General features: G+C 42.4%; 1 protein-coding gene across 1 annotated transcript in view; it reads left to right on the forward strand.

The window, feature by feature from the left end:
- COL24A1 (collagen type XXIV alpha 1 chain) overlaps nucleotides 1-12,890 on the forward strand; it is a 246,219-nt gene that overhangs the window by 79,933 nt on the left and 153,396 nt on the right. The window contains exons 13-14 of the mRNA XM_039484094.1: nucleotides 5,919-5,972; nucleotides 8,904-8,948. Coding sequence (XP_039340028.1) covers nucleotides 5,919-5,972; nucleotides 8,904-8,948 — 99 coding nt within the window. The remainder of the gene's footprint in view (nucleotides 1-5,918; nucleotides 5,973-8,903; nucleotides 8,949-12,890) is intronic.

The following is a 12,890-nucleotide window of genomic DNA, read 5'->3' on the forward strand; positions in this document are numbered from 1 at the left end:
TACAGATTAATGTGTGAATCAAAAAAGGTGAAATTTATTAAAGTAATCGGCTAACAGGACAGTGTGTTCAGTTTTTTGTCTACATTGTTGCTGCTCATTTCTCATTTGAATCATGTACTACTTTGTGCATCCTAAAAGTGTACACTAGCAGATCCATGCTATTGGTATGCTTATAAGTCTCGTATTAGCCATGTGCAGTGTGCTAGATTTTCTGAGAAGAATGAGCATCAAGGTAAAAAAGCAGATGGCTCATGCTCAATCTGTGTAGGAAGGAGGTGACACAAATAGGAAACTTTAAAAAACTGTCTGGAATTATAATCTTGTATTCAACTGAAGGCACCTGACCCCTGGTTCTCAAGGTGGTATGACGTGTAGATCCCACTGGACTGCTCCTAGCTACACCAGTAGCTGAAGTGGTGAGAAATTAATTTTCCATCTTCAGCTAGTCATGTATTGCACCCATCCCTCTCTAGTGAGGACTCTTGACCATAGAGATCCACCTTCAAATAGTTTAACACATGGCAGTCCACGGTTTAAGTAACAGAAATCAATGAAAGCACATCAGCCCAGTGTTCTGCACATACCGTTGGCTTTCTACTTAATGCTAGGTCTATTTATTGATCCTGAAATCAGTTCCAAGACCTTAGTCCTCATCTTTAAGGCACAGGCGGGGTCTGGGGCTTGCCGTGCTCCACACATGCCGTGGCATCTCATGGCTCGTCCCCCTTCCAGCTCCTATGTGTAGGGGCAGCCAGGGGATTCTGCATGCTGCCCCAGCCTCATGCCCCAACTCCCCCAGCTCCCATTGACCAGGAACCACGGCCAATGGGAGCTGCAGGGGTGGTGCCTGTGGCTAGGGCAGTGCGCAGAGCCGCCTGGCCATGCCTCCATGTAGGAGCCGGAGCGGGGACATGCCGCTGCTTCCAGGAGCTGCTTGAGGTAAATACCACCCAGAGTCTGCACCCCTGACCCCCTCCTGTGCCCCAACCCCCTGCCCTAGCTCTGATCCCCCTCCTGCTCTTTGAGCCCCTCACCCCAGCTCCACCCCAGAGTCTTCACCCCCAGATGGAGCCCTCAACCACCCCCCCCCGCACCCGAACCCTCTGCCCTAGTCCGGAGCCCTCTCCCACACCCTGAACTCCTCATTTCAGCCCCACCCCAGAGCCCTCACCCCCTCCCGCACTCCAACCCCGAATTTTGTGAGTATTCACATCCCGCCATATAATTTCTATACCCAGATGTGGCCCTCGGGCCAAAACGTTTGCCCAAACCTGACCTACAGTCTGAATCTGAGACCTAGTAATTGGAAAAATTGCCTTGTTGCTTCCTCCATTTCACTTGTGATCCAACTGTTAATTTCTATTTAAAAGCGTGTGTCTTCATGGGTGTCATCTGGAGTTTAACATCTATTGGAGCACACATCCTCCCCAAAATATGCTATTTTTCTTTAAAGAGCAGTAAATTAGCCTTTGACTATGGCTTCCCAGAAGGTGGCCTCAAATAAGCAAAAGATATATTGCACATGTGAAATTTCATGATACAATTTCAGAGTCCAATTTGAAAATTTGGCCCAGAGTGTATAGGTTTGCAAGTTAATTTCAAAGTCTGTTATATTTAATAATTAACATTATGGACATCTACTGAATCAACAGCCACATAAGGAATAAATGTTATACAGTCTATGTTATGAAAAACTCATACCTTAAAATTAAGGTATATCAGTTGTCACTTGTGAGCACCATCATCAGATATTGAATACAATTTTCACAGTGTGATAGATGGGCCTGTTTGTTGCTTGGAAATGGCCTGAATCATTTTTGCTGAAAACTGGTGAATTTGGAGGGCTATCTTTTGGCTTTAACACATGCAGACTTTAGCAGAATTTTCTGAGAAATTGGCCCTGTTTGTTAGTTTGCAACAGAATGCAAAAAATACCTTGGGCCAGGGTCATCCTGTGTTTGGGAGGGCTTCAGCCAGTGAAAATTCAGGAGCTTGGTGGCAGAAACTTTGACAAAAGGAAGAGGTAGCAGAAAATAGCAGCAAACATCCCTTCCTCAGAGGGCTCTTAGAAGGTGAGTGCAGCCCAAAAAGTTAACTGTGTTTGCCAGGACAGGGATGTTGCCTGGAGATGCCTTGATTCAGTGCATCCCTCTGCCACCTTCACCATTAGAGCGTCTCTGTAATGTCAGCTGCTAAGGAAAGCTGGCCTTCTGCTCTCCCAGCAGAAGGCCCATAAAGAGGGCAGCAGTGGTGATGTCAGGGTGGTAACAGCTATAATGTATTCCTTGCCGCTTCACTTTTGGTAAATACGGCCTGGTCAGTTAAGCATGTCTGCATTTTGTTGTGAATAAGCCACCTTCCTCTATTTAACTAGAAATTCAAAGGATATTAAATTGTATCTGTGTGATGTGGGTATGTTTACACTGTTGTAGGAACTTTAATGATTTAACTTCCTTTATGGATTTTAATACAATGTCCAGTAATGAATTTCCACAGTTTTTTCCATTTACTTACATTAAATATTGAGATTACCGTAGCCATCCAATGGAGTTTTTTAATGGATGAATCATAAAAGACTGAATGGTTTGTTGTGTATTTTGAATGTGCAAAGCTGCTACAGAGCATGGAGAATGTTTCAGAATTGATCTGGAGAACATCTGACAAATTAAAACTTCAGATGCAGTCACAGACAGTAATTTGTCAGGGCTTAAACGTCTTGGGTGAAATCCTGGCCTCACTGACGTCATTGGCAAAGCTCTCATTGACTTCAGGAGAGCCAGGATTTAGGCCAGCATTACTCCCCGGAGTGCTGAAGTAGTGAGCTGACTTGCAGTTTGTAATAAACAACCATCTACTATGCAACCGTCCATTCAATCTTACCTGTCTCTCCCCTTTTCATAATTGATATTTTATTATTTCTGTTAAAAATACAATGTTCGTTCATTGTAATTATTACAATTCAAAAGTCAGCACATGAATTAGAATGAATAAATCAATTTAATTCGCATTATGATGAAAATATGAGGAATTATGAGCCTAGTCACTTGTTGCAAGATGCTATATAGGCTATTAATGGTACATTCACAGAGGAATAGGAGTGGGACGTATTCTTGTCCACAATGAAAACTGACTGGAACAAAATAAGACAAAACTGAAAAGAACAAGACAAAGTATAAGTAAATAAGACCAAAGCAGACAATACAAGACAAAACAAAACTAGCTGGAACAACTCTAGTTCAATGGTTGTGGAGGAGAGGAGAGTTATACAAGATAATTTTCCCTTATTATTTAGTTAAACTCCAGTTCTTATGATGACACCAAGGTAAAAGACTAATAGTTCTGATTAAAGAAAAACATGGCTGAGAAATCCAGAAGTATTTTGCATTTCAGGGCAAACTTCCCACCTCCCCATTGCAACTGTTAAGGTTCCTTTCAGTTCCTGGTCTGTGGTCCCTGTTTATCCATTGTTAGGCACCCCTCTCCCCCTTCCCAGCTTTTAACTAAAGATATTTAGCTCTGCTAAATCATGAGCTAGACAACCTAACGAAGGAAGGTTGAAAGGGCTAAACTAATAGTATGTGTGACCTGAGGCACTTCTGAGCATGGCCCACTGGAGGTGAAAGGTTAGTAACTTAACCTACTCTTGCAGCTATACAGAGAGAAAACTATAACCTTGAAAACACCTGAGAGCAGAAAAGGTAATGTTTATGAGATAATTACATGCAGGATGAAAGAAACTGCTCCCTCCAGTCTGTGGGAATGGAAGGGTGGTTCCAATTAATGTGAGTTAACTAGTTGTGAATTCTAACATGCACACTCGCAATTATTTGTAAATCTTCGTGCAAACACTCCCAAAAGTATGTTCTGGATCCTAGCTTATCCTGAGGCTCAGCCTAGGGCAGTAGTTCTCAACCTGTGGCCCAGTCAGCACACAGCTGTGGCCAATGTGACATCCTCAGGGCCATACAGGTAGTACTGGATGTGACCCACATAACAAATTGTGGGCCATATATGCGGCCCACAATGGTAAATAGGTTGAGAACCACTGACCTAGGGTGAACCATGACTAGGAACAAATGTTTACCTCCTGGAACAAACTATTGTGGAATATCTACAGTACACTAGAATTTACAGTTGTGTTAGTGAACTTGAATTACTTGAGCTAAATCATGTTGCTGAAGTTGCAATATGAACAAGACAAACCCTATGAGAATGCACTGAGAAGGTTAGGGATGGATCAGAGCAATTGTGGAGGGATGGCCAGTAAGTCCATAAATGGTGTTAATCCACTGTCTGAAACACCTGTGAGGGTATAAAGGAAACACAGCAAACTGTGTCCTCTATTACAGTCTAAAAATACTATGCTAGCAACTATGAACTGTCCATTCAAATACCATGTTCCCTACTTTTAGGATGTCTTGGCAAATGTAGCACAAAATTGCACTGGAATTTTACAGCTGTATCACAAGCTCATATGTCCAGGATCATTCTTGTCTCTCTTACAGCCCTGGTGCTTGCAAGATATTTTATTCCCATACTATCTATATTTAAGATTTTTTTTTCCTGGCTGTATTAGCTTGCATTTTTCCAAGCAGAATCCCCTCCCAATTTAGTATCATCTGCAAATTTCATTGGTGTGCTGTTTTACTACCTCTTCTAGGTTATTAAGAAATGTGTTAAATCAGACTGGTTCTAGCAGTGCTCTGCACAGTTCTCCACTACACACCTTCCCTCCAACTTAATATATTGGCATTGATTGCTACGTTTTTTGTGCTCTTGTTTACAACAGAATTGTGCTGCTCTTGTGGGCATTAACTTTTGTGCACCACAGCACTGAATCCACTCTCTCCCACATGTGGCTCTTCCAGTTGGTTAGTGAGCATTTGATAGGGATATTAAATCATTAGGAATTAAAATAATTCAGTCAATTCGTGCTTCCTTTCCAGGGGCAACAGCTGGGGAAGTAAAATAGGATCCTTAATAGGGAGCAAGAAAGACCATGATTCCAGGAAGGCAAGACTACAAGTCCTGCAGCCCCAGGCAACAATGCTAATTTTGGCTCAAAATTGAAATTTCACTTGTCCAATCAGATTCCAGGTGCATCTGGTGACTACATAGCATCACTACCCAATAACTAAACTCTGAAGTCAACACTCGGCTAAGATGATTGAGGAAATTCATACCTCATTTGGTGCTGTTGTTTCAGTCTCTAGCTGCAGACTCAACCAGGCAAGCATGCATTAGTTTACATTGGCAAGGATAACTTTGCATACAGAATGGTTAGAAAATGAAGGTCTAAATCTGAGCAGTGCTGAGTCCCTCATACTGGTCATTGATTTTAATGCACATTTGTCATATTGAGTTTTCATCCATAAACATTAAAAAACAGGGTTAAGTAAATACTACAGGGCATGGGGAAGATGTGATCTTGTAATAAAGGCATGGAACTGGGTATCAGAAGACCCCAAAGAAACATTCCAGTGGGCACTTGCGTAGTATTGACCTAATAAGGGCTCAATAAGAGGATAATGTCATATTTTTGCAACTCAAAATGTCATCCAAAAAATCTTCTCACATCTTTCTTGGATGGGATTTTGGAATAAGACAATGAAGTGTGTTTTGAATTCTGCAGCTGAAATTGTTTATTTTTTCCCTTTCTTGCTAATATCATCTTACTTTCTAGTACCTTTGATCAATTTGGGCTGGGGCTTTCAAAGGGACCTATGGGAATTAGATGTCCAAATTCCATAGAAATTCAATGATGTCCAAATTCCATAGAAATTCTTACTCCTGTAAGCTTCTTTTAGAACCTCCCAGCTTTGGATAAGAAAGGACAAGTCATTCGTTCTTGCCAAATTTCTTACACATTCGTACACATTTCCAAGTAAATAATATCTGGTGTGTGCTCTCGTTACCAGGGTTTTCCAGGTGACTTTGGAAACAGAGGCCCCCCTGGCGCAGATGGGAGTCCTGTAAGTATCAAACTGTGTGTGTGACTTTGCAATTTACAATGTGATGGTATTAAAATGTGTCTGTGATAAAACCTGTCCAAAAACCAAACAAACCCCTTCAAAAGAAGGAGAGATTCAATGAAGTCCACTAGAAATTTGCTATCGCTCTTGATTTTACATTGAAGGTAAGCAAGAGAGTTTTTGAAAGCTGCTAAATGTGGCCAGCTCCCATTAGGAGGTGCAGATGCTCAGCACCTTTCAGGATCAAACTCTTGCCTGTTTAGGGCTAACTAAAGAAATCTGCATTCTTGCTAAAATCCTTAGTGACTAGCGCCCTAGGACATGACTTTGCATTGATACAGTTCCAGGGTCTCTTAAAAAGGGGATATTCTAAAGTTGTTTCTCAGGAAACTGGCTTTAGTATGTTCAGATATTTACTAGCTTTAACCTTTGAACTGTTACTGAATAAGCTTCTGGACCTGTAGGGCAGCTGCTCTTTCTTTGGCAACACCTCTTCAGAATAAAGTGCTCTGGTGATGCAGTAATCAAAACATGTGACAGTCATCATGTCATTGTTTCAGTACTGACTTCAAAGGAGCGCCTCTCTCTTGCCCGGTTCTTAGTTGACTCTGGCTGCAGTTCTTAGCTGTGGATTCCCCTGGCTTGGAGGAGCCCACCATAGATGTAAAGCTAGTTCCTCCACCACTCTTCCCATGGCCCCTGACACAATCAGGGCCAGCTCCAGGCACCAGCTTATCGAGCAGGTGCTTGGGGCGGCAACTCTGGAGCAGGGCGGCACTTTCAGGTGTTCGGCGGCAATTCGGCGGCGGGTCCCTCGCTCCCGCTTGGAGCGAAGGACCTCCCGCTGAATTGCCGCAAATCGCGATCGCGGCTTTTTTTTTTATTTTTTTTTGGCTGCTTGGGGTGGCAAAACCCCTGGAGCCGGCCCTGGACACAGTGAACAGGTAGTAGGAGTGGCCAGATTGCAGCTGTTCTCAGCTGATGGATGTTCCCTTGGGAAAGATGGGCAGTTAGTGCCTACGGGCTACTCTAACCTGGATGGGGGCCAGGAGCTGGGCAAAGAACCAGGGAACTGTAACAAAATCTCTGAGGATGACCCCTCCTCTGCTGCACCACCTGGAAACTCTTTAAAGTTTTGCTGGTGCCTTGATTGCCCAGTGGCACCAGGATTTTGGCACGCAGTAAATGTATTCGGCATTTCTGATCTCTGGAATGAAGCTCGCCAAGGGGTTAGGTAATATAATATCTTTCACTTCTGTGGCACTTTTCATCTTGAAAGAACTCAAAGGGCTTTATTAGTGTAACCAACTGCTGTACAAATTATACACAAGGGTCAGTTCGTTCTGCCCCTCTGCCCTTCTCCAAAGCAGATGTGTTCTTTCCACCAGAACTGAAGGGGAAGAGCAACACTTTAATAGAGACAAACTCAGCAAGTCTAGGTCCTAAATTACAGACTTAAACATTACAAAGAACTGCATTTTAGCACCACACATTTGAAAATGAGTTTCTTCTGATCTAGCAAGACAGCTGCTGCTATCACAGCCTCCTCAAATAGCCAGCGAAAAACCCACCCTGCAGGGCTGGTTCAGGCAAGGTGCCAAGTCTGCAGCTGCAGGGGGCTGGAGGTCAGGTTGCAAATATAATGTGATATTCACTGAGCGTACTCTAGAGCTGATGATGTGGAGCAGGAGCTACTGCATGCTGCCTGGGAGTTCTGTGGTGATAAGAGCTAGAAGTCCCTGGAGACTCAGGAAGTCTCCCCCGTTATCTCAGCTCTGGCTGGGACAAATCATACTCTCCACATCCCAGCCTGCTTCTGTTTACCAGGATTATTCCATCCCTGTTTTCATGCTTCCCTCCCTAGCCCTTAATCGTGTACATGTTACATTCCCCATCCACAGCCCATGCAGAATAGAACCCTCCCAGCTGGTACGGCAGAGGAGTTTGGGGCTGGTGGATGGGTGGCTGGCAGAGAAGGAGGAAGTTACCTTTTAAATGTTTTGGTCTCACAGCTGGAAAGCCCAAACAATAGCTTCACAGTGGGCCCAGATTTGCTTTCATACTCCCCACCTCCAACATTAGGATGTGGAGGGATTCACTGAGCCCCTGACATATTTCTATCACCTGGCTGCCCATATGGTAATTCAGCTGCATAGAGTCTGAGCCTGGAAGGAGGCAGACCTGGGTGGCTAAAGGGGGAGAGCATAGAGATTGCAGTCTTTGAGGCTGGGTAACCCATAAGGTTCATAGCACCTTTGAGATTCTGCAGCCATAGAGTTTAATTTGGGTAGGAAAGAGCCAGTAGCTTGTTAAAACTGCTAAAAAAGTTTGAAGTAATTTATTTTCTGAAACTTATTAAAAATATTCTCCAGCTGGGAAAGAAGGAATAATTATAATGAACTCTCTGTTAACTTCAGATGTGCACGAAAACTGGAATCAGCTTTAGATATACATTAACAATTGCCCATAAAGAGAGCATTGCCTTTCAGGGCAGTCTGCAAAGAAATTCATTCTTAAATGGAGCTTGGGCCTTTTTTGGCTTCCTTGTTATAGATAAAAGGAGCCTGACAAGCTGTGTCTCCCCCCCACAAAACAAAAAAAATAGTTTCCCATTCCAACTTTTGTTTTCCCCCCTTAAAATAGCAGGAATATCAAGTCTGGTCTTCCCTGGTTTTAAAGGCAGGATTTCATTTCTCACGTCATGTTTATTATGGGTTCTCTTACCTTGATAAAGGGGCTTTTAGCACATACATTCTTTGTGCATAATGTTAGTCAGTCATCTTTCAGGCCCTATTTATACATCAGAGAGAAGTCAGAATTCCAATTTCTTTTTCTTTGCAGCTCATCTTTGATCACCTGTGGGGGTGTATTAAAATAGTGGGGGTGTATTAAAAAAGTTCTGATTGTTCCATATTCACTTTTTCTTTAAAGGGAGCTGTTGGTGGCATTGGGCCTCCTGGATTTCCTGGGCTGAGAGTGAGTAGAACTTTTTCCCATTTATTTGAACTTCTTTAAAATGTTTACATTTTGTCTCTGTGTCCAGAATCCTAATAATAAATCTCAAAACGAAGAGATTCTGGGGTTGTTATTTAAATCTAACCTTATTTTAATAAACTGCTCTGGTCATTCTAATAAAATAATTTTACAACATTGCTCTTCCATCATTCGAGTTTGAACATTTGTATACTTCATAACACAAACCCAGTCTCAGCAGATCAGAACTTTTTTTTAAACAGCTCAGCTTGCCAGTTTATTCCCTCTAATTCATTTTGACTTTGCTGTTAGGTGCAATATTTTATACAATATAGTTAAGATGTATAGTCCAACTTCATTGCGGTTGTCAATCCATTGTGTTCAGGGCAATATAGAATCATAGAAATGATATAGAATCATAGAAATATAGGGCTGGGCTGGGCCTTGAGAGGTCACCTATTCCAATGGTTCTCAACCAGGGGTACACCTGAGGGTATGCAGAGGTCTCCAGAGGGGTACATCAACCCATCTAGATATTTGCCTAGTTTTACAACAAGCTACAGAAAATGCACTAGTGAAGTCAGTACAAACTAAAATTTCATACAGACAGGTACTTGTTTATACTGCTCGATATACAATACACTGAAATGTAAGTACAATATTTATATTCCAATTGATTTTATAAATTATATGGAAAAATGAGAAAGTAAGTAATGCTTCAGTACTAGTGTGCTGTGACACATTTGTATTTTATGTCTGATTTTGTAAGCAAGTAATTTTGACGTGAGGTGTAACATGGGGGGGGAGCGCAAGAAAGATCATACGTCTGAAAAGGGTGACAAAAACTGACCTATTCCACCCCCCTATACTGAGTCAGGACCTAGCCCATCCCTGACAGATATTTGTCTAACCTGTTTTTAAAAATCTTCAATGATGGAGATTCCACAACCTCTCTTAGTAATCTGTTCCAGTGTTTCCCTATCCATATAGTTAGAAACCTTTTCCTAATAGCTAAAAATAATAATAATAATAATTGCCTTGGCTGCATTTCTAGCCAATTACTTCTTGTCCTACCTTCAGTGGATATGGAAGACAATTGATCACGGTCCTCTTTATAACAGCCCTCGATGTATTTGGACTGTTATCAGGTTCCCATTTCAGTCTTCATTTCTCAAAACTAAACATGCCTTACATATGTCTAAAAGCAGAATCTCACAGTGCTGTTTCCTGTGTCCCCCTCAAAATGTTCTATTTCTATATATGCTATTAGTAAATGACTTTTTACAATAAGTCATCACCTGGATGACCAGATGAAAACTAAGCTGCATTGCCGATGATAATGCATATAATGCAGATATGGTCAAATCCTAGTTATACATATGTAACCCCATCAAGGAAGCATGCGTCCAATGACATAGGGAAGGATAGGAGAGAGAGAGACCCTGGAGGCCAAATTTAGGCTGCTAGGTAAGAGATTAAAGTCCAGGATCTCCATGGTAGCATTCTCTGAAATGCTTCCAGTTCCATGCGCAGAGGCTATTAAAATAAACAACTCAATAATAATGGGGGATTTCAGCTATCCCCATATTGACTGGGTACATATCACCTCAGGAAGGCATGCAGACATAAAGTTTCTTGACACCTTAAATGACTGCTTCTTGGAGCAGCTTGTTCTGGAACCTACAAGAGGAGAGGCAATTCTTGATTTAGTCCTAAGTGGAGCACAGGATCAGGTCCAAGAGGTGAATATAGCTGGACTGCTTGATAATAGTGACCATAATATAATTAAATTTGACATCCCTGTGGTGGGGAAAACACTACAGTGGCCCAGTACTGTAGCATTTCATTTCAGAAAGGGGAGCAACACAAAAATGAAGAGGTTAATTAAACTGAAATTAAAAGCTACAGCACCAAAAGTAAAATCCCTGCAAGCTGAATGGAAACTTTTTAAAGACACCATAATAGAGGTTCAACTTAAATGTATACCCCCAAATTAAAAAACATAGTAAGAGAACTATGTTCTGAAGGCCAAGACTATAACAGGGTTCAAAAAAGAACTAGATAAATTCATGGAGGATAGGTCCATCAGTGGCTATGAGCCAGGATGGGCAGGGATGGTGTCCCTAGCCTCTGTTTGCTAGAAGCTGGGAATGAGCGACAGGGGATGGATCACTTGATGATTCCCTGTTCTGTTCATCCCCTCTGGGGCGCCTGGCACTGGTCACTGTCGGAAGACAGGATACTAGGCTAGATGGACCTTTGGTCTGACCCAGTGTGGCCGTTCTTATGTCTTTGTCCTCCTCTAGTAGCTGGCCCACACAAGAGGTTATGCTTTCAGCTAATGTACTTATTCCTTCAGCGGTTCTCAAACTGTGGGTTGGGACCCCAAAGTGGCATGAGACTTGCTGGTGCCTGGTGCCAAAGCCCAAGCCTCACTGCTCGAGGCCAAAGCCAAAGTCCGAGCCCTGATGCCCAGGGCTGAAGCCTGAGGGCTGATGCCCTGGGCAGTGGGGCCAGGCTTCGGCTTCAGTCCTGGGCAACGTGGCTCAGGTTACAAGCCCCCAGCCCAGGGCTGATGCCCTTGGGCTTTGTCCCCCCACCCCGCCCCGCACCCCACCCAGGGAAGTGGGGCTCAGGCTTTGGCTTTAGCCTCCCTGCCCAGGGTGGCAGGGCTCAGGCAGGCTCAGTCTTCGGTCTCCCCTCCTGAGGTTATGCAGAAAGTTTTGTTGTCAGAAGTGGGTCGCGGTACAATGCAGTTTGAGAACTGCTAGCTCAAGAAATAGCATCTAATGCTTTTTAACAGTGAAGGACTTGGGTTCGAATCCTGCCATCAGCTCGGATAGGATCCAGGTATATTATTGGTACATAACTATGTGGGGGAATGTGGCATGTTAACAGTTTTAGTTAGGAAAGCTCTGATTGCTTCCAGTATTAATCGGTATTTTTGTTTCTTCTCAGTAGGGGTCATGTGCACTTTCATTTGAAGTAGGATATAGTTGAGTCCCAGTGTTGTTATATTCTTTAAATGCTATTGTGTTGTTTATAATATAAAATAAAAAATCCTTTAAAAGTAAGTTATCCTTTATTGATTTTTTGTTGTTGCATTAGCCCAGACAAGACACATTTTCTTGCTAGATAAATCCATTGTGGAGTCGGAGCCTGGTCATGAAAACACTTACATATGGATAATTTTACTCACATGAATTGTCCCATTTGAGTCCATTGGATCACTCCTGGGAGTAAAGTTACTCATGTGCTTAAGTGTTAACAGTATTAGGAACTTCATTTGGATTACAATTAGCTGTTCTCTTCCTTACCTTGGCCTCATCTGGAAATTTTCTTTAAAGACTCTAACAAGTATATCAATCTGTATGTGTCTAATTAAGAAACCGTAATTTACTTATTGGGAAGTAACTTCTGTGGCCCAGAGCTGCTAGAAATTTGCCAGGTCTGACTCAAGCTGTTAATTAAGGGTTGTTTAAAAAGATTGAAGAGCCACTAATGGATGCGTATACTGTACTTGAGGGTAGGACACTCAGATTTCCTTGATAGAGAGACATGTATCTGAAAAGATAGGTTGGAATTGGTGTTTCCATTAATACTCATCTAATGCTGCTAGGAACAAATCTCCTAGCTGAGAATGAATGAGTTTGTGCAGTTATATTTTCCTTAGTGGACCAGTAAAAATGGGATGTAATAAGCATCCTGTCACCATGAATATAGAAGTGAGAAAACAGAGATGTTTAAGTGAGAAGGCTTTCGTTAATAGATGCGTTCGGAGGACAGTGAGGGTGAAGGTTGTAAAATTGGATTCAGAAGCTGTGAAACGGTTTTTGAGCTGTGGATCAATCACCAAAGATTCTGCCATTTCTGGATCTGGATAATAGATTCTTACTTTACAAAATGAACATTTCTGCCTGCCTAGCAATATTTTTAGAAGTATAT

The sequence above is a fragment of the Mauremys reevesii genome, linkage group 8, assembly GCF_016161935.1.
Source record: "Mauremys reevesii isolate NIE-2019 linkage group 8, ASM1616193v1, whole genome shotgun sequence".
In the NCBI taxonomy this organism is placed as follows: Eukaryota; Metazoa; Chordata; order Testudines; family Geoemydidae; genus Mauremys; species Mauremys reevesii.